General features: G+C 35.9%; 1 protein-coding gene across 1 annotated transcript in view; it reads left to right on the top strand.

The window, feature by feature from the left end:
• Positions 1-1,229: 1,229 nt before the first annotated feature.
• The window catches only part of Galk (N-acetylgalactosamine kinase), a 58,214-nt gene continuing 36,074 nt past the window's right edge, over positions 1,230-23,369 (top strand). The window contains exons 1-4 of the mRNA XM_081727902.1: positions 1,230-1,384; positions 4,928-5,100; positions 10,074-10,241; positions 14,169-14,364. Coding sequence (XP_081584028.1) covers positions 1,379-1,384; positions 4,928-5,100; positions 10,074-10,241; positions 14,169-14,364 — 543 coding nt within the window. The 5' untranslated portion in view covers positions 1,230-1,378. The remainder of the gene's footprint in view (positions 1,385-4,927; positions 5,101-10,073; positions 10,242-14,168; positions 14,365-23,369) is intronic.

Raw genomic sequence — 23,369 nt, 5'->3', positions numbered from 1 at the left:
TTGGTGCACAGCACAATCTGTTTAAGATGATCACCCAAAATTATAACGAAAATCGGTCACCTGAAGTTTTAGTAGTTCCAAATCAGGATGCTGAGCTAATGTGATAGAATTAGACATCCCACAAAACTAATTTTTGAACTAACAACAAACCTTTCATTTCAATTTGCTGCACGGCGCACATTTTTGTATAATAACAATATATGCAGTGCATATATTGTTATTATACAAAAATGTGCGCCGTTTAAATGTTGTTTTTTTGATTAACTTTATTTACTTTCTTTCTTTTAAAATCTGTGAATTCAAAGATTACCATTCAGAATGGCGTGACGAGAAATAACACAGGGTGTTAGAAACCTAGGACCTCCTGGATTACGTCGCCATTCTGTCATTCAAGAATATACTTCCACTGCGAAGAAAGAAGAAAAAACTTTAACAAGAACTACCTCCATTTTCATTCAACAATTCCTAAAAGTGCATTTTCAGGAGGATCAACTTTCAAAATCTTCCAGAAGAGGGCACCAAAACCCCTCGCTATCCTGAGGGAATTACATACCCTGCTTGGACACCTCAGTTGTCGGCTGCGAAAAGAGCACGCCCAATTAATTTTCAAAACTCAGCTCTCCTGATCTGTCATACTTCCTGTCGCTTGTTACTGAAATTTAGCATCCATTTTCAGAATGGCGCTTATTTGGATCTACAATTTAATTACAGTGAAATTCGAACCACCATAATGCGTTCAATGCTCTCTCACCGGGAATCGAACCCGGAATTCCTTACACAAAAGGCACGCGTGCTATACACTAGACCAGTAGGAAGTGCGTGACATGTGGGGATTAATTATGGAAAATAGATTGAACATCTAAAACATTTACACTAGTAAATATTAAATTCTTGAGACTTCATCGAATATTCGTTATCAAATATGGGTTAAGTTTAGAGTTACCCCTCCGCTTTTTATAAAAATCAGGAAAATTTACAGGAGAAATGAGGTAAGAAATGATAATTTGAAGTTCTCTAAACTTAAGCCCTGTTTTTTGTATGTTACAAAGTCCAAGGGCAACTTCAGACTGGAGGGGCAACTCTAAACTTAAGCCATATTTGGAGGGGCAACTCTAAACTTAAGCCATATTTTTACTTATCAAATATTTTTACAGTATTTTTACTTTTTCTCTTTCTCTTTAATAATTTGATTATTTTTAGTGACTAATTTCAAGATGGGTTAGCAATACTCACCTAATGTTTTGTATACATGCGTACAGTGCACTCGCGTACGTGTTCATGTTTACATTAGATAAACATTTTCATTTGGAGGTTGATTGTTAATTGGATTCATTGAATTTACAGATCAGTATAACATTTGAAGAGTCTTTGGATAGATATGAATGTAAGTACTGTTATGTAAAGTAGCACAGGTGATGATTGTTTTATGTAAAATTTAAAAAAAGGTAAAATTAAGCATAAAATAGTATCAAAGAAAACTCAAGTACTTCCTTGATAAGTATATGGTTACACCCCTTGGTACTTAGTTGCTGAGCGGCTTAAAAGTGCATACGTGTCATGAGATAATTTCTGATGTTAATAGACTTATTCACATGAATAGAATCATAGTAGAAAAGGGGAGAAAAAATTTCAACGAGTTAACTAATTTAATTTTCTACATAACAATTATCAGGTTTCATAATTCTTATTAACTAGAATTATTAGTAATACCACAGAGGAAATAACAAGTTGTTGTTATTTCCTCTGTGGTAATACACATTTTACTAGAAAGAATGTGCCGGGGGAAGGGGACAATGGACAACTTACTGTATTACTAAACAAATATGTATTGTAGTGCCGGTATATTATTGATTACATAAATGCGTGCAATCCTAGTTTACGGAAACACAATGAATTCATAAATATATAATATTAATATATACGTCTTATATCAGAAAATTCGATCCTAGTACCTTATCAATTATTTCTTGTGAGTGGAGTTTAGGTACAAATTCACGTTAAAAGGTGTTGTAACCGTTATGGGTATAAATACATTATCCAGACATATGTCATAAAAACGAGAGTGCAAGAAACACCAACCAACTTGTGCCAAGTAACCACTAAAAAGCACGAATTTTGTCTAACCTTCATAAGGGTAGGGCGAAGCTGGTGATTCTTTACGGTAGCGCAGGGTGCGTTCATGAGGAGCAGGCGCGCCAGCGATGGTGGATACACGCGTGAACTGAGATAATGTAAAAACACTGTGTTGATATTCTACTGTAGAAAAGCTTTCAGGTCCGTTTATGATGGATAAGTGCCGTATCGCCGGACCAATTCATCATGGCTTCCTTATGGATTGTGTGTTTACAAGCGTACACTTTGAATTATGCTTTTTAACGTTATTAGTGATGTCAGAGGTAGATCCCAATATATTTTGATTACGTATATGTTCCTAGATCTTTCGGCAAAAGTGCACTTTGAGCAGAACACTTATAGGAACCTATTACGAATCGAACCTAACCTTACCTAATCTAATCTAACCGAACCATACATATTATGTACAAATAACATCGATTTTATTTCTTCTTCAATGCCACGTCCTGTGACAAAATCACTTGTTCTGCTCAAAATGCACTCTTATCGATATTTCTCCTGTAAATTAAAAAAAAGAAGTTCCGTTATGTGGGATAACACTCGTAAATGTAAGAAGAAATGCATATATTAACGACATAAAATGCTTGAATAACATTTATTTGTATATTTGTATTTGAGATTCAGTTTTCATGAATGTGATTTGCTTACTATAAAGATTTCTACACAGCACTGACAAAATTTCAAAATATTAAGCAAATAAGGAAAAAAAAAATGAAATAATTCACAGCGCACTTATGCACAAGGCTTTTATACATATCAAAAAGATATGAACTGACGAATTGTTACACATACGTACTTAAACTATGGAATACGTCTAAATATTTATTAAATGTCGACATTTTCAATGAAACCGCCTCCCCTTCCCCCCTTTAGGACACACAACTTTGTTATCAGCCCTTTTTATATAAACAACTACTGCTGATTCAGTCACATCTTGTGGCGTCAATTATAAAATGAGAAAACTCAGCTATATGGTGATACTTATTGGTAATGTTCTGTAAAAGAATACAGAACTTTAAATGTTAAACAAATATAATAATTCTAAAAACTAGTGATGTACGTGATTGAAACAGAATGGTTCATATGAAAGAAAGTCGCTGACGAAGTTGCGGGTTTCTATTGAAAAATTTTCACATTTATTAAATAGTCTACCTAGACTAAGTCTAGAGTTTAAGTCGGTATTGTTTGTCTTCTTAAATATTAGCTAAACTCTTGGCATAATAATGGATTCAAAAATTAATTAATATTAACTTTCAATCTTGTTGATGAGTATCCCTCAAGTTGGCTATTTTGTACCAGGGCGTGCAGGTCGGCTTAGATCCTTTAGGATTGTTACAAGGATTTTTTTTTTTTTTTAATTCACAGTTTATAAGACTAGCATTTTTAATGAAAACTAATGAATATTTGGTATTCGTTAAATACAAGGGTATATTTTATAACTTTATGTCTAACATTGTTCACTTTGTATTTTTATGATTCTATGGCGTTATCATTTATAAAGTGATCTCAGCACAGCATGACAACTTACTAGTTAAGAGTGCTATACATTATAGGATAGATCCTAGGAAATCTCTTACGATTTATCTTAGGACAAATCTTACGACATATATCGTAGGAAATCCTGTCCTTTTTGCCTTACACGTGAGAGTTATCCTGTCTAACTTAATGACGTTTCGCATCCTACTGATATTGATACCAGGAGCTATATTGTTAAATTGTACACCTCTAAAAAAGCATAAAAGTCAGAAGATAAATTAACAAAACATACCTCATCAGTATCTTCACCACTCTTCATTTGTCGAGTATTTTTGCTCTTTCACCCACTCGGCCAGCAATGTTTTCCAGAATTTGTTTTCACTTTCTCTCACCTGATGCCGCTTAAAATCGAAATCTTACGAATTTTCTTTCCGAAATAGAGCGTGCTCTAAACAACCAATTCTGGAAAATCTCATAGGATCGTTCAGAACATAGGAAATAATATGCGATCTGATGCTAAATATATACGATAAGATTTCGACTCTAAAAAACATCGCAAGATATCCTAGGATCTATCCTATAGTATAGCAGTCCTTAGGTATATAGGTAAATTTTAGGCTTCTACCGTTTCTCTTTCCGTCCTCTACAGGAGTTTGCTATCATGTCACAGTGTTAGTGAACATAAATGATTTCTTGTGTCCGTAATTTTTTTTTTTTCCGAATGTGATAAAATGGTGTACGAATCAACATTACTGTTTCTTGACAATAAAACGTAATATTATATAATAATATTTGATGATAATTTGCGGATTTATTTCTGATTTTATAAAATATTTAAAGGGATAATGTTGATTACTTCTTGTTTGTTTTATTTCTTGAAGGACAATTGTATTCTTTTTCTGAAATTTTCTGGTGTGGAATCTTAAGGTAATCAATGAGCGAATATTTGCTAATGGATGCTATAGGATGCATATTATTAAGTCAGAATTACTTATTAATCTTGCATTCCAAAATGTTGTATTAAATGATTTCAACTCTCCCTGGAGTCTTCATCAGTAACTCTTCTCCAGCTTCTATATTTGTTATTGATAATTAACTCAACGCGGTTCAATAATGCCCCTCACGTAGTTAATTGTTAACAACAAATATAACAGCGAGAGAAGAGATTGTGATGAAGACCTCAGAGAGGGTTGAAATTATTTAATACTTTTTTTTTTTTTTTTTTTTTTTTTTAAGGTACAAGGTTAGTACTTATTCTTAATTATAAGAGAAATCAATTTTTCGCTCTACGATCTTCATTGGTTGAATCTTCTTTTAGGGTACAGATCACTCAGGTCATCCTAATGGTGAGTGTGGCGATGGTAACTATCCACCGGTGGTTTCTTTGGATTACGTAGAAGGACCACAGAAAAAGCGAATAGAATCCCTTACGAAGCATTTCAAATGCAAATTCAACCGAGAACCGTCCATGATAGTACGTGTGCCAGGCCGGTAAGTATATTTACTTTCTACTTGGAACAATGTTAAACTATTGGGGAAAGTCTTGATGTTTAAATATTCAGTTAAATGAGAAGAAAAGTCATAATCAAAATTGAAGGTCTTGTCAAAGTAAGCAGCTTAAAAAGCTGTCTTTTAAATAAATTCCAAAGAAGGCAACCTTGCTCTTCATTATCCTGTTACATAATCATGTTTAAAGAATAAAATACCAGTAGTAGAGTTTATTTTTACTGACTATTCTGTCAGCATTGTCAAGGTACAATAGACTCCCGAGCATCCAGCTCGCGACTATCCGGCCTAGTTTTCTTGTATCATAATTAAATGAGGAAGGCAAGACGTTGCATTGGCAACATTGCCAAGGCATTAGAAGCGGGCGTCTGCTACGTTCCTCCTACGAGTCTTGTGCAAAATGCAAGTTATGACAGGAAAAGAGCAACGTTCTGTTCCTTGCTCATTGTTTCGTCGGTGTGTAACGGACCTCAATACAATCCGCCTGCCGCTGTTTCTGATTATAACTGTACAGTACGTACAGTACTGTATTCGTAAATTGTTCTTGGCTTATGCTTAATGTTCATGAAGAAATGAGTTCACAAAACTCCGGCCTATCGGGCTTTTTTGTTATCCAGCCTGCTCATCCACCACATTAGGCTGAATATTCGGAAGTCTACTGTATATGTAAGAAAAAGAGTTTAGTGGGAATAGAATACATTGGAATTAATTATAGTGTGTAAATAGTAAGCCATTGTATGATATGTTAGTATACTTGGTTGCCCTGGTTTTGGACTATCATATTTAATTAAATATTAAACCATTGTTTGATATGTTAATGTACTCGGTGGCCCCGGTTTAAGGTTATCATATCTAAAATTTCGAGTGCAGAGCATTCTTTCAGAAAATATCAGACTTTTTGTTAAAAATAAAACAACTTTTTTCTTCTTTTCTCCCATAAAAAATGAAATCTTTTAAGTTTTACGTCCCACGTTTATGACGGCTAGGCTAAAGAGGACGGTGATGATGAGAAATGAATGAAATGGCGGAATGATGAAAGTAAGAGGAAACGAGAGAACGCCGAGAAAACTCACGAGCACGGTGTTTGTCTACCACAAAGTCCACACGGCGCGAGCTGGGATCGAACCAGGGGCCTCAAGCACAAGAGGTGAACGCTCTACCATTGAGCCACCGCGCCCCCATCTTTTTTCCCATAATTTTGAAAATAACTTACATTATGTTTTCACAACTGATATTTGTAAACTTATTTACAAGTCATGTGTTCAAAATTATTTTTTACTATAATGATTCCCTTAATTGTATTAACCACTTTCGGATTAACCCAAATTACCACGTTTGCAGATAATATGTAAAAATGGATCACCCCGAATTATTTTTTTTCTTACATTCTGATATGGATTAACTCGAAATGTTTCTCCGTGATATAAATCATTGCACAGAGAGCGACTCTTTGCAATCGATTGAGACATATTGCCCTGTAGTTTGTTGATTTAACTCCAGGTGGGGCTGTGTTACTGTTGTAACAAATACTGCCATTTTGCAGTGTTATCGCAGCATCATCATCATGCTGTTGTCACACACTCGGTCATTCTAATCACCATTCATACGGCGGTTTACTTGGACGTAACCCACGCCAGTGAGCTGGGGGTTTACAGGGGTTGTTCTCCGTACAATTGGCCTCCCCACTAAACTGTCACAACCAATTCGTCAATCTATTTCCAATCTTTATTATTGCCTACACTCATTTCAGCCCATCAGGAAAGAAAACACATTTCCACATTTTCAGCTATCTTTTCACAAGAAAGAAGGGACGAAAAAATGCGATAACCTACTCTCAAGTATTTCCTGCCCTTGAAGTTAATTTAATGTCACAGAAGATAACTTCGTTTTTTTTTTTGTTTTTTTTTTTAACTTATCAGTATGCTGTAGACTACCTTCATCTAACACATGAAAGAAAGAGACGTTTATGGTGGATTTAAAATATGAAATAAAAAATATGACGAAGTTGACGTTAAGTGGTTAATGTCTATTAAGCGTTTATTAAAGAAGACACTTTTCCAGTTGCATCATCACCGCTTGAAATTCCAAAATAATGTTGAAAATTATTAAGAAATTCACTGAATGCGTCAGTGTTATAGTAAAAAACAAATAAAATAAAAAAATAAATTTAGAAAATACTGCTCACCAGGATTTAAATTTTGATTTACACCAGAAATGGATACCAGACCAGGGGCACAATATGAGTTAACCAGTGATGTAATGCTATAATTTTTGGTAAGTATACGCTCGATCGTTTTCAAAAGTACTATAGCTTATACGCAAGACTACTTGGCGTATACGCACCCCAATATAGGCTTATTCTTTCGTAAATTTAAGCTGAGTATACGCTGGACTACAAAAATTTTAGGTGGGTATACGTCGTATACTCCCGTATACGCTCCATTACATCCCTGGAGTTAACTCACAAATGTCTATTATATGCTTAACTACTCACACGACTCAAACTATTTAGGAATTTCTATCATTTTGTGTGATTCTTTTTTTAAAAGTCAAAATGCAATACACATGTAAATGTAATTAAATGTCGGACTATTCAAAAATAATTTAAATGCCTCCAAACTTAGTGAGAAAAAGAAAAAAAAGACACGTCCGACAAAAACATGGTCCTACGTCCAAGTTTAGTGTTCTTTCACTTTGTATTTTTGCATTATGTAAAGTGTAATTTTTCACTGATATATATATATATATATATATATATATATATATATATATATATATATATGTGTGTGTGTGTATATCTTGGTTCTCTAACGAATATTTAACCAATTTTAAAGTTATTTATTTTTTCATTATTAGGATGTAAAGAAATTCTGAATTTCTTTAAGTACTTTGCTTACTTCAGCTGATTATTTTCTTTCGCCGAAAGATTTCAACAGGCACGAGTGTTTTCCTCTGTCGTGTGTAAAGGTGATGGAGAACGGTTTCTTATTAAGGAAGACTTTTGGGATAGGTAGTTGAATACATCTAAAAATATGAATAAATAATTTTGTACAAGATGCATTTTCTCCTACTTCTAAGTCCTTGTTTGCTCTATAATTTTAGTTCAGGGACCGCGGTGGCTCAGTGGTAGAGCGTTCATCTCTGGTTCCTGGGGTCCGTGGTTCTATCCCAGCTCGCGCCAAGTGAACTTCGTGGAGGTCAAACACCATGTTTTCTCGGGGTTTTCCCATTTCCTCCCACTTTCTTCAATTGATTATTTCATTCATTTTTCATCAGCACCGTCTCCTTTAGCTTAGTGGGCATAATCGTGGGAAGTAAAGATTTAGTTTAATTCAGTTTCATTTCATTTCTATAATTTTATTTCGTATATTCCTCTGTATTTCTTATGTAACTTCATTAACACGTGTAACGCTCGATCTTATATCCTCTTACACAGCAATCGCTCTAGCAGGATAATGGATGACTTATGGAACCACATTTGGATTTTCAGGTCTATTTAAAATAGTGAGTGAAAAGTTTGCAATACAAAGAATTCTCGAGTTACGTAAATTCATACTTACGTAAGAAATTTTATGTTAATTTCTTCGGACATCGCTGATATTGCATATGAAGACTTGGACTTTGATGTTTCTGGTAATTGGGTAATTAACTGTTTTTAATTGGAAATTTATTTATTTATTTATTTACCATCGACGTTGTAAGAATATGAAATTCTTCACCCTATTCATAAACCATATTGTGTAACCGAGTTCTTGCGTTGCATTATTATTAAACAGCACTTTTTCATATATGTTCGTACGTGTTTGTGACAAATCTTAGATTATGGTAAAAAATTCATCCTATGTAAAAAGCCACGGAACAATCTATTTGCATAAGTCGAGGATTTGTGCTTCAATTTATAACAAAAGTTGTGTAATATTCAAGAAGATGCTATGATGTTATACCGTCTGAAGCCGTCTTTCAGCCTTAGTTCGATCAGATATCAGTACCAGGCTAGTACTAGTTCTTGATCTCCTAAGCGAAGAACGTTTGGACTACAGCTTCAAACTTTTCATGATCGTTGAAGTATTATGTGTACAGGAAATGAGCCATGGATTGGAACAAGTAAAAATCCGAAATTGCGAGATGCCACACACTAAATCCGGTATGAGTTCATTATCCTCAAGCTCCTGGAGTTTATACGTGGATCGTTCGACAGGAATGAGGTTTTGGGTCTTCCTAAGAAGGGTTTGCTTTCCGTACTCAAATGCTGAATAGTTTTGGTACACAGTGGTTTAGTCTGCACCGAGTTTTCGAAATACGCGTTGACATTGATAGTCTGATCATCCGGAACTAACTCGTAGTGAATTTTCCCTTCATAATTTCACTACACGCATAGTATTACTTGGTGATCGAAGTCCTTGTATTTTGGAACTGATTTCGGTACTTGGCTCATGTATAGCCATGTTTATGCATGGTTAGGATTTTTTTTTGTGAACCACTTTTATAACACGTTATTATTCCCTTCAAAAAACGCAGATCACGTAGGTTTTCCAGGTATTTCTCGCACACGTCCATTCGCCTTTATTCTTGTCCAATGAGCGATTCATGAGCCATAGTGTGGTAGCTGCAGATGCTTTATCCGAGGTTGTGCAGATGACGAATCACACTGAATAATAAGTGTAAATTACACTTGAAATGATCACCAATTGAAGTGTTTTTCAGTTCTTCAGAGCCCATTTATTATCAACTATGGTCAAGTACTAACATTTATTTATTTATTTATTTTTTAAGCTCTATGTTTCGTATCCTCAATGGTTCGGATAGTGAAAAAACGAAGTATCTGTATTGCTGAATTATTATTTTTTTATTTTATTTATTTATTTTATTTTATTTTTATTTATTTATTTATTTATATTGTTTGCATCTTTTAAACATCCTAGTATGTACCAAGATAACTTTTCTTTTCTTTTTCGTAGGGTTAATCTGATTGGAGAACATGTAGATTATTGTGGATATGCCGTGTTTCCCATGGCAATTGAGCAGGACATACTGATTGCAGTTTTTCCAACCGATGGCGCCAATCTCCACATTACAAATGTGAATTCATGCTACGTAGACTTTGACTGTAGTTTAGATAAATTAAGGTTTGTATTGTATTTTATGTTTAATATTTTCTTCGTGAATCGATTTTGACAGCTTACATTTTCATTATTTAATACTGCTACTACTATTACTACTAATAATAATAATCCAGAAGCTATGCTAATGGAAGAATTTTTAAAAGAAGCGTATTTATGTATTCATTTGTATGAAAACAGTGCGAAAGTGAGGCCTAATTCAAATTAAGCATTAAACTAAGTTCAAAGAGTGGGTGGCTGTTTTGGGAAGCGGACGCATCGGTATGGTATGCCGGAGGTCCCGGTCCAGCTAGTCACTTTTTCACTTATTGTATGTTATAGAATTCGCACCTATAGAGGATTCTGGTGTTTTAAAAAATAGGTTGTTCCCTCCCTACATTATTATATTTGAAATCACAACCGTCATAAGGTGCTCGATATATGGATACAGAATTGTCCAATCACAGTAGGGAGCCGTGGTACAACTTACGTGGTCCACAATAACACCGACCTGGAGAGTAAGTGGCTCTTCTGGGAAGCGGACTGGGTGCGTAGTGGTTAACACATCACCACGGTATGCTGGGTTCGAGTCCTCGTCCACTCAGTCACTTTTTCATTCTTTGTGTGTTAAATTCAAAGAATCTATGTTAGTTCACTAACTACTATGATGCCCAGTTTCTCTCTAGACCAACCACATACTTTCACTCTTGTTTAGTTATTTTCACAACATGAACCTACGGTAAATATACGTTAGTGTCATGAACTATTCAGTAAATGTTCATTAGTGTCAAAAACTGGGTTGTTATAGCACAGCGGGTGTAAGTTATAATATACTCCACGAAGTTTAAATAAGCGAACATCAGATTGAAGAGCGAAATATGTAGCGAGATAACATATTAGCGCACTGACATGGTAACCAAGGCCCAGTCGCACTTAAAAAGCTGAGGACAAGTTAGCGTTTGTTAATGTCTCAGTGAGAGCATATATTAATTGCATTTTGTTAAAAGATGTTAGTTCGGTACAGTCTGTGTGGTCTAAATGACTGAATACCAACGCGAAAAGGAAGTACGTGGCTGGTCTGATAATGGACTGTGTAGCGTAGTTATTTACGTACTCGCATGTTAAGTCGGGGGGTTTTTGGGTTCTATATTTAACTCAGTCTATTATTATTATTATTATTATTATTATTATTATTATTATTATTATTATTATTATTATTATTATTATTATTATTATTATTATTATTTAAAGCTCTGACTTTAGTTGAACTTACATCTGTATAGGATTTGGTATTTTAAAATATATTAAAATATTTTCTCTGGTTCTTTATGCACAAGTACATCAATTTACAATTTGGTGATATGTTTCTTCGAGATTTTTTTTTTTTTTGTTATTCCGTAAGTTTTTTTCCCTTACTTTTGTTTAGTTTATTTAACGAGCGAAATATCCCTTTTTCGCACGGGGAGAATATGTTTATGGATAATATTCCAGTCCCTTTTCTCCTTGGGATACGTATTTCAATGAAAGTGTAAGATAAAAATCCGTATGATATTTTATTTTCTTTCCAATATTTCAAATGCATTGCTCGAGCATTTTTTGTTAGGGCCACAAGGCTTAAGTCATTTTTTTTTAATGCATGATCTTCACATTGTTCATATATCTCAACAGTCGTAAAACAAAATGAATATTGCACAATATATTTTGTCCATATTTTTATTTCTTTTACCTGCTCCAGTAGATATAAATTACTCTATTTATAAGCTATGTAACAATGCTGTTTATTATAGTAAAAAGTTGCAATTAATAATGTGAATAATGTGAAAAGAGTTTTAGAGCGAATAATATAGTGCAGGAATTATAGAATTGGTTTGAAGGATATTACTGTATTGAAATGTGTGATGGTTGGTTAACTAATAAAATAGTTTGTCATGAAAGGCGGTATTATATTAATGTTTAAGCAGTTTTTGGTAGATTGAAAATTAGCAGACGTGTTGATTGATTTGCGTACCATGATTAAGCAAGATAATACAGTAGTTAATTAAGTAATGAAGATATTGGTAGATATTTAAAAAAATTCACATGACCCTGACGAAAAATGCCGGAGCGAAGCATTTGAAATATTGGAAAGAAATACAGGGTGTTCGGAATAAGACTGACGGTTTTTAAAAGTGTATAGTTTTAATATGGTTAGAGAGACAGAAAAAAAAAAACCCTTCATATTGAAGGAAAACTCAAAAAAGTTTTGTTCAACAAATTTTCATACTTCAACAACTACCGGTGACGGCGCTAATATCACCGATAAGCAGAAATGGCGTCGGCAGTCGAAAAAGCGCAATGCGTGTGGGGGTTTGCAGAGACGAAAAGTGTTGTTCAAGCTCAACGAAACTTTTGACGTGTTTACCACAAAGATCCTCCATCACGCAACAGTATCCAGGCGCGAAAGGATCAATTTTTGTCAACGGGGAGTGTAGTGAAACAACACAACGGTGGTAAATCGCGTGTGTCAGAAGAAAATGTGGAAGCAATAAGGGAGTGTTTCTCACGTAGCCCGAGGAAGTCATTTCACGCAGCGAGCAGGCAATTGGCAATTCTAAAGTCAATAGTGCACGATGTGGTACACAAACGATTACGTTTACGCGCGTATAAGATGCAATTGTTGCAAGAAATTAAGCCCAACGATAAGCCACAGAGAGCAGCATTTGCTAGTGAAATTCTGGACAGGATTGATTATGACCATAATTTCCTATTGAACGTTGTTTTCTCTGATGAGGCAACTTTTCACTTGTCTGGCTGTGTTAACAGACACAATGTTAGGATATGTTGATCTGAGAATCCGCATGCGTACATAAAACATTCTAGAGACAATCCCAAATTGAATGTTTGGTGTGCTTTAACACATAATGCAGTTATAAGCTCCTTCTTTGTCATAGAGCAAATCATAACAGGAATGTGTTCTTAGACGTGCTTCAACACTTTGCTGTTCCCCAGTTAGAACATTTGCAACCTCAAGTGATATTCCAATTGGATGGTGCCCCGCCACATTGGAGCCTACAAGTGAGGGAGTATCTTGATACACATGGGCCAATTAGGTGGCCTCCACGCTCTCCTCATGTTACCTCCTGTACTTCTTCCTGTGGGGGTATATTCTGGTGAAAAGGTGCGTAACTTTGATGAACTGAAGAACCGTATTAGGAATGCGATTGCTTTAGTATCACCTCAGATGTTACAGAATACGTGGAGAGAGAGATTGAGTTCAGGCTAGATATTGTAAGAGTTACAAATTGAACTCACGGGGAGTAACACTGAGTTAGAATGACTTGTAAGACTAAATAAATGTTTTGAGTTCTCCTTTAAAATGCATGTTTTTTTTTTCCTTCTGTATCTCTGACCATATTAAAACTATGCACTTTTAAAAATCGTGAGTCTCATTCCGGACACCCTGTATAATTAGAAGAAATAAAAATAAAAGGGAGTATTTGAGGTCCTTAGCCTTTAGGCTAAGAGAGACGATGATTAAGGCAAATGAATGACGATGAAAGAAACGGTGAAATGAGAAAGTGGAAGGAAACGGGAGTAAGCGAGAAAACCCACGGACACGATGTTGTCCACCACAAACTTACTTGGCCGGGGATCGAACCAGGGTCCCCACGCACCAGAGGTAAGCGCTCTACCACTGAGCCACCGTGCCTCTTTATAATTGGAAGGAACATTATTTAGGAGAGTAGTCAATTGATTACTACAATGTTTCCATACGCTTAATGAGTAAGTAATCAGATAATTCATTTACTCTTAATAGTGATAAACGACCTATTTTTTTTCTAAATTATAACATTAAACTATTTTATTAAAAAACTTAAAGAAAAAGGAAAACATAACAAAAAACTTAAAAGAAGATTTCTTTCCTGTTGTTATAAGCTATCTCTAACTTCTTTTGTTTTCTTTTTTACATGATAGTATAGAGAAAGGAGGTGCTCCAAAATGGTACAACTATTTCCTATGTGGTGTGAAAGGAATCATAGAATCAGGAAAAATAACCGATCCAGTTGGCATGTATGCTGCAGTAAGCGGAAACATTCCTCCGAGCTCAGGATTATCAAGCTCAAGCGCTCTAGTCAGTGCTGCCGCTCTAGCGACAGCGTGTGTAAATAAGGTACTTTTTTTTTTTTTTTTTTTGAAAAATAGATCTCCTTTAGTCATTAAATGTACACTTACAAACGTGCATGAGTATTTTAAGTAGTTTACTGGTCTACACATTACAGTTTCTTTTACAAATAAAGAACATTATTCGTCGTGATTATCCTTATCGTAAGCAGTTCATTTCTTTTCCTGAAAGAAAACGCATATTTTATGATAGCAAGATAGTAGAATAGACCATAGCAAAATTTTTACTGGCTACCACAAGTGACAACTAGAGACCAACACAGCATCCCAATACAAGGTGGTGTGACGAAATTAGGTAGCACTGCGAATATCTTGGAAACGAATTATCCAAGATAGATGGTTGTCAAAAAGTATTGGAAAGGCCTTAATCCAGTAATGGATAGACAGTTGTTGATAGTTGTATACAGATGGTGATCAGAAAAATGGAAACAACTGAACGAAATTGCAACTTACCAGATTAATACGATGTCGGGCCACCTTTCGCCTTCAGAACAGCCTTGATGCGACGTGGGATGGAGGCATAGAGGTCGTGAATGATAGCAAGTGGAATTTTACACCATTCCTCGTGCAGGGCATCTGCCAGTTCTGTGAGAGAGGATGGAGGTGGAAATCGTCTCCGGAGTCGTGTTTCCAAGACGGACCACAGATGTTCAATTATGTTGAGATCTGGGGATTGGGCGGGCCAGGGGAAGTGTTGAACTTCATCCCGATGTTCCTCAAACCACGCTGCAACAACGCCAGCTGTGTGAATGGGTGCATTATCACCCTGGAAGATGGCGTCATTGTCCGGGAACAACATCCGGACTATAGGATGTAAGTGGTCTCCTAAAATTGCGACATAATCGTTAGCAGTGATTCGTCTGCTAAGTGTGACCACAGGACCCAATGAAAACCATGATATAGCGGCCCACAGCATCACCGCGCCGCCGCCATGTTTCACAGTTAGGCGGAGACACTGCAGATCATAAGCTTCTTTGGGCGTTCTCCACACATAAACACGGCCCGTGGTTGGGAATAGGTGAAGGATGACTCATCCGACCATATCACACGTTTCCAGTCCTCAACGGTCCAAGTTGCATGGTCGCGGCACCATTTGCGGCGTGCGAAAGCGTTATGGTCCCTGATGAGCGGTTTGGTCCGTGCAACACGACCCCGTAAGTTCATGTCATGTAATTCGCGGCGGACTGTGATTGTTGAAACAGGGTGGGGGAGGTGCTGATTGAGTTCCTCCGTCACTTGCTCCGCAGTGGCACGACGGTTCTGCGTGACAATACGCTTTAATACTCGGTGTGACCTGTCACTCATAATTTTCTTCCGCCCACTGTTCCGCTTCCCCGATGTGGTTTTCCCGTGTGTTGTGTAGGCCGTCATCACCTTCGACACTGTCCCACGCGACACACCTAACACTGTAGCCACTGCCGTCACACTCACTCCACATAACCGCGCACCAACAATTTGCCCTCTTTGAAAATCTGAGAGGTCTCCCATTTTACACTACTTCCGTCTGCTGCAGCCACTTGACACTGCTGTTCCACTGCGCCTGACGTAGTATGGAAACCGACCTAACACACCACCACCAGCGGTCCGGCGCTGCGGGCGCCACGACACCACTGCCAACCCATACATCTGATGTGTTGCCAATTACAGGTGTTTCCATTTTTCTGATCACCATCTGTATATGCGTTTCAAACGTAAATAACTCTCACTACTACACCCATGTGATTCAATTCTCATTCTTGATATCTAAGCATTTGAGATTAAGACATAAATACTTATACCTTGTTCTGAGAAATCATATGTTTAACCTTGTAGCTGTAAGAATTTCTTAAAACAAAGATAGTTAAAGTAAATTTTACTGTTTCTGCGCATAATTGTGTAAAATTTACTGTTATGTTCGGGTATAATAAACGGTTTTGCGAACTCTAAATACTTTAACAATCGGTTCTAGCGAACCAATGCGAACTGGTTGAATAGCACCACTGGCAATCGGTATAAACAGAAAAATATGACGACATCGGAGCAGCCATGAATCCACATTTTTGCTAGGATTAAATTCTGTGAGAGCTTGTCCTTCTAACCTGATGCGCTTTAGTGCAGAGTTTGTCTGCACAATCAAAGATAACCAAATAGAGTTACTGTAAGATTTGTGAGCACCGGCTCACTTAATTAAAATATTTACGAAGTAATACTCGACATTAAATGATCCAGGGATCAACAAACCCTCACAACAAATGAAAATTTCACCGTTGTCGGCCAAAGCAGCTAACAGCAAAAATACGCTTCCTCGTTACTCACTTAAAACGTAGATAAACCACATGCAAGAAAAGTTACAGCTAATGGCATGCGACTTAACCAGGTGGATGATCGAAAACAACCGAATTGAAATCACAATATATCTTAGACTGATTGCCTAAATATTTAAATATACAATTCAGAGTATTTTACAGTCCAAGTAAGTATCTGTTCAAAATATTCGTCCAATGTTCCTTTAAACTGTGATACTTATAATTGTTTGTTGTGCAGCACGTGTTCTTCACTTCTTGTTTCACTCGGAGCTCACTACATACTGCTGAATTCTCAGTTCCCACCTTCTCCTGCGGCCGTCGAGTACGAAGTGAACGAGTCTCTCCCGCTGCTTGCAGAGTATAGCCGCTTCGTAGGCTCGCCGACTGGACAGCAGTGTTGCCAACCTTTGGAGTGACGTCACCTGCAGAGTTCTGTGGGAGGGGACTACCACAGATTTAGTAGAAAACTTCTTTTCATATTCACTGGAAGATGTTCCGATTGTGGCCAACGTGTGTTTTAGAGACAACAGTACAGGGTAAGTTACAATGATGGACCCGATTTCAGAAATTTATTCTGTGAAATCAAATAATATGTTATTGCGAGACATGTGCTAAGAAAGGTAAACTGTCAAAATTTTCTTCAAACATATCATAAGTGTTTTATGTGAGCACCTTGCGTAACACGGCACACATCAAGCCGATAGTCTATCTTCCTGCCAAATCTTTTGTAACATAAGTGTTCTATGTGAGCACCTTGCGTAACACGGCACACATCAAGCCGATAGTCTATCCTCCTGCCAAATCTTTTGTAACATAAGTGTTCTATGTGAGCAGCTTGCGTAACACGGCACACATCAAGCCGATAGTCTATCCTCCTGCCAAATCTTTTGTAACATAAGTGTTCTATGTGAGCACCTTGCGTAACACGGCACACATCAAGCCGATAGTCTATCCTCCTGCCAAATCTTTTGTAACATAAGTGTTCTATGTGAGCACCTTGCGTAACACGGCACACATCAAGCCGATAGTCTATCCTCCTGCCAAATCTTTTGTAACATAAGTGTTCTATGTGAGCACCTTGCGTAACACGGCACACATCAAGCCGATAGTTTATCCTCCTGCCAAATCTTTTGTAACATAAGTATTCTATGTGAGCACCTTGCGTAACACGGCACACATCAAGCCGATAGTCTATCCTCCTGCCAAATCTTTTGTAACATAAGTATTCTATGTGAGCACCTTGCGTAACACGGCACACATCAAGCCGATAGTCTATCCTCCTGCCAAATCTTTTGTAACATAAGTGTTCTATGTGAGCAGCTTGCGTAACACGGCACACATCAAGCCGATAGTCTATCCTCCTGCCAAATCTTTTGTAACATAAGTATTCTATGTGAGCACCTTGCGTAACACGGCACACATCAAGCCGATAGTCTATCCTCCTGCCAAATCTTTTGTAACATAAGTATTCTATGTGAGCACCTTGCGTAACACGGCACACATCAAGCCGATAGTCTATCCTCCTGCCAAATCTTTTGTAGAGTGTTGCGGTCAATATCAGCAATTTATTTCATGGTCGCTGCTGACTCCTAGCAGTAGAAAGTAGAAACACTGCGCGGAAACTAAACTTTGAAAGCTAACTTTTCGAAGCACATGTCTCACAATAACATACGTATTTGCGCGAATATAGGCTGCACTTCTTCCCCCTAAATATTAGCTTAAAAAATCATGGCGCGGCCTATAATAGAGTTGCTGTAAGATTTGTGAGCGCCGTCTCATTTAATTAAAAGAATTACGAAGTAATATTCGAAATTAAATAATCCGGAGATCAACAAACCCTCACAACAAATGAAAATTTCATCGTTGTCGGCGTTGTCCCTCAGATCATAAATCGTCAATTTCAAAATGACATGTACACTTATCTTGTGGGTTGAAATTAATAACATTAAAGGTATGGCAGTTACTTCTGTAAACCATCAAAGACTTAAGAAGAAAGTAGCATAAAAACTTACATTGTTCGCAAAAATTGTTCTTCATTGGGTACCGTAACACCTGACACTGGCACAAAATGCACTTGTATACTTAATAGTTTTATTAACAGGAATACGTATCTTTGTTATATAGTATACATAATATGTACGGAATATTTAAAAGCTGAAATAGAAACGAAAAGCAACTTGCTTGAAAAAAGAAAAGCAAGTTTGTCCCGCAAAATTGTGTCAGCTTGTTTGTACCCACCCAAATTAAGCAGAATCACTTCTCGCAATCTCAGCATCACTAGCGTTTGATTCTTCACCATCGCTAGACGATCCAGAATGCTGCTCAGAGTCACTATTACAAAGAAGGTAATCTTCCTGAGTCACCTTTAGTTAGGTGGGAGTTAAAGGGGAGGGAGAGAGATGCATATCAAAGTACTGTCTAATTAAACTTTCTTATAAAATTTGTTCTGTAGCCTATATTCGAGATTTAATTTTTCTATAATCTCGTGCCAAAAGTTTAAATGCGGCCTATATTCGCGCAAATACGGTATGTTCATTAGACTTTACAGAATAAATTTGTAAATTCACAATCTATCATTTTGACCTGCTCTGTATTGTCTGAATCTTTATTTTTCTGAAGAGACGAAAACCACAAAGTACATCTCTGTCATTTAAGCAAAATTTTAGTGCTGGGGAGGCGTCAGAATCTAAACAAGTGAAAGAAATTAGCAGGTGCTGCAAACTATTGATCGTATTACCTTAAAATGCTTGTAATATACTGTTGTTCCGGTTTTCAAATCGATTTTAATTAAAAAAAAAAATAAAAAAAATCCGTAAATACAAAAGTAGAGAAATAACAACTTTTTTAAACTTAAAAGAAGTGTCGGTACTGTGTGCTGTTGCCTACCGCCAGAATAAAATATTAATCGTAAGTATTTTGCCATCACCGATAGCTCACTTGTCGTAAATAAAAAGTTTCTATGTGTTGTGTTCTTCCGCTTATCCCATTCTTTAACATGGTTCATCAACTGCAAGCTGTTTCCTGCCCCATTGTCTTATCTTCTACCATACCATATATATCACATCTCTGATAGAAAAACTTCTTTTCAAATAACGTCCGACTCCTCTTTAACGTCTACCATACCTTGTCTTACATCTCTAATAGAAAATTTCTTTACAAGTAATGTCCCAATCAGTTTTCTTCCTTGTAACTACCTCCATATTAATAATGAAAGCACAGTACTCACCTAAAGATCGGATCTCTGATAGGGAAAGTTCTTCTCGAGTAATGTCCCAGTCAGTTTTCCTTCCTATAGCTACCTCTGGATTAGTAATAAAAGCCCAACAATCATCTGATCATTCGATAAAAGCCAGTTATAAACTGTTTCTCTGATATATTCTTGCCATTGTCAGTGCATTTTTAAAAGAATTTACGTTGTCGAGAATTTATCTCCGAAACTTTGTGATTCACTCTTTTACTCGCATGCTTTAGTTAATGTTCGACTTCTGCTGCTTTTGTTGTTGTTATTATTATTATTATTATTATTATTATTATTATTATTATTATTATTATTATTATTATTATTATTTCAAGTAAGCGTATTACCTTAAGCTCAGGAGTTCACCTAAATATTTATTAATGTCGAAATTTTCAATAGGAAACTCCACCTTCATCATCAACTTATTTCTTTACCTAAACATATACTGTTGCTTTAATAATATCTTCTAGCTATTATATGATGAATGAACAGGGTGGGAAAAAATCATGATTTTTTTAAAAAAAAAATAATTTTTGTTGATTTTTTTGATTTAAATCGATTTTTTTGATTTAAATCAAATTTTTCTCCTCGTGTAATACAAGTTGCGAACTGAAGAAAAAGCATTAGGAATTAGTATAAAATGCTAATTATGCCATTTAAGTGAAAGTATTGGGGTTGAACTTTGAATTATCCCTAATTGTTAACCTATATCAATTCCAAACAATGTTTCTTAACCCTTTTAAATTGTGGCTCTTTTTAAAGGTAAATTATATACTTTCAGTCAAGGAGCTACAGCATCATTCCTATTTATCCTAGGATCATGGTACATAACATCACTCTCTTTAGAATAGAACAGCTTTTGAAACAGTAACATTCACATTTCCCTATCATGTCCCTGAAGCGGGAAATTTTGAGATAAATCGGGGCATTTTTTTTTACTTTTTTTTAAAAAAGTTGAACCCCTCTGGATTCCCCTGTGTTAACGTACAGATCTCAAAATCAACTGGGAAATACTAAGGGGTGTACTAAATGTGTGTACAAAATTTCAAGCTTCTATCTTGAGTAGTAAGGGTGAGGAAACTATTTAACAATGAGCTAAGAACATTCCCACAATGCCCCAGATGACCCGGATGTAATATAAAAATTTCCTCAGACATCCCTATTTATCCTAGGATCATGATTTGTACATTATTCTCTTCAGAATAAAACAAATTTTCAAACGGTATCCTTCAAATGTCTCCATCATGTATCTGAGGCGGGCAAATCACGAAAAAAAGGAATTATTTGTTAAAAAATATCTTCTTTTGCAAAATGTTTACCTCTGTGGACCCCTTCCCCTGTTTTAAGGCAGAGATCTGAAACAAATCTGAAAAATACGGAGGGGTGCACTGAGTAAATGTGCAAAATTTCAAACTTGTAGGTACAAAAGTAAGCCCGTGAAAAATAATATTCCCCAAATACCCCAGATTCCCGTATAAAACAGGATCTCATGTAACAGTTTCCTGAGATATCCCTATTTATCCTAGGAGCATAGTACGTACATCACTTTATTCAGAATAGAACAGCCTTTCAAACAGTACCATTCATATGTCTCCATTTGAGGCGGGAAATCACGTAAAAAGCTAGTTTTTGTTAAAAAATATCCTTTTTTGAAACATTTTTGCCCCTCTGGATCCCGCTGTTTCCACGCAGAGATCTGAAAACATCTGAAAATTATTAAGGGGTGCACTGAACGAGTATGAAAAATTTATGAAAGCATATGTAGAGTGCTCTAAAATGCCTCCAGTCTTGAAGAAAACGAAGTAAAAAGCCTTATTGGTACTTTTTTAATCGAATAATGAAGATTCTACCCTATCACCTAAAAATAGGTGATATAATTTAAAAGGTTAAGCATTAAGGAAAAAGTACAGCAACGTTTATCAAAATGACACTTTAAAATGTTACGAAAAGAAGAAAGCAGGATTGCTCCGTTACCTATTCAAAACGGGATTTTCCCTAATCATTCACTGCATGACACTTGTTTTCATACTATACTGTACATTTGAGTCTCATTGTATTATGATTATTAACTTTGATAATCAAAATAGCAGAAGAGAAACGGGATTTTACTTATTTTCACTTTAAATTAATTTATTTCGGAATTCGATTTAAATCAACGATTTTTATTTAAAAAATCAAGTGATTTAAATCTTGATTTAAATCGTGATTTAAATCAGACTGATTTAAATCAATTCACCCTGTGAATGAATAAAATAAATAAATAAATAAATATTGTTAAGGTTAGGTGAAACGTACTGTAAACAAAATACATCTTGTTCTAATCACTTGTTGTGGCTTCAAACTTGTATTGTAAAACGTTGTACCTGTAAAGTTATCAGGCCTGTAGCCAGCCCAGAAATGTAGGGGGGGGGGGGCTGAAGTTAGAGGAGTCCGATACAACCATATTATAGTTCATCACCATGTTATAGTTACTTTGCCAGTCTACAGTGAAAATTTTAGGGGGTTCGCCCCCCTCCTAGACTACCCCTGGACACGGGCCTGAAAGTTATGCTTACCGATAACACGCTGAAAAACTAAATAGTTAAAAGATTATCTCAGTGGATGGTTTGTAACAACTAGAAAAGATTCAAATACCCAAAGATTTGTCAGTGTCACTGGTAGTTCAAAATAACAGATGTTTCCTACTCTGAACCTTTTAGATTTGAAAGGCTTTCTTTGGCTTAGTTCTCTTTGAATCGTTGATCCATTCTACATGTTCAACTCGACTTGAAATAATAAGTGATTGGAATAAGAACATTAGTACACTTAAAGCTATAATATTTGTTACAAACTACCCATCATGTTATGATACATACATATACATGGTATGGTATATGTATTTCGTTTCAGAATATTACAGGTAAGCTTAACCCTATCGGCAATATTGTTTCAATATATGATAAAGATCCATGTATGTGTTCAAGTTTTTTAAAAAAATCCGAAGTTGGGAGTTCTCATTGAAGATTTTAGCATTAATAAATATTTGGAAGCATTAATAAGTTTAAGTTAATAGTTATCGTACGTCAGTTTAATTCTTTTAATAGTTACCTCTGTATTGTTTTTCTCTTCACAATTTTGCTGATGCTTCAGACTATATATGCTAACACACTCAGAAAGTTTAATCGTCATCTCTCTTATTTTAAATTCTGAATCCCAAAAATTCCTTGCATTTTCAAGCTTTCGGCTTTTCCGTAGATCCATATTCACGAGTATAAAAATATAAATAAAATAAATAAAAGCCTCCAGGAAATATATATATATATATATATATATATATATATATATATATATATATATATAAACACTCACCGAGAAAGACTATATATATCTTGTCAATTGCTGCGTGTCATTCGTCAAGTGTTTTTTTTAAAATTGAAGTTTACTGTCCCTTGTTAGCATCGAGGCTATACGAGACATGAAACTACAGTTTAA

The sequence above is a fragment of the Thermobia domestica genome, chromosome 10 (assembly GCF_964235325.1).
Source record: "Thermobia domestica chromosome 10, izTheDome1.hap1.1, whole genome shotgun sequence".
Taxonomy (NCBI): Eukaryota; Metazoa; Arthropoda; class Insecta; order Zygentoma; family Lepismatidae; genus Thermobia; species Thermobia domestica.
The sequence above is the reverse complement of the archived record's forward strand: the minus strand, read 5'-3'. Positions and strand labels throughout refer to the sequence as shown.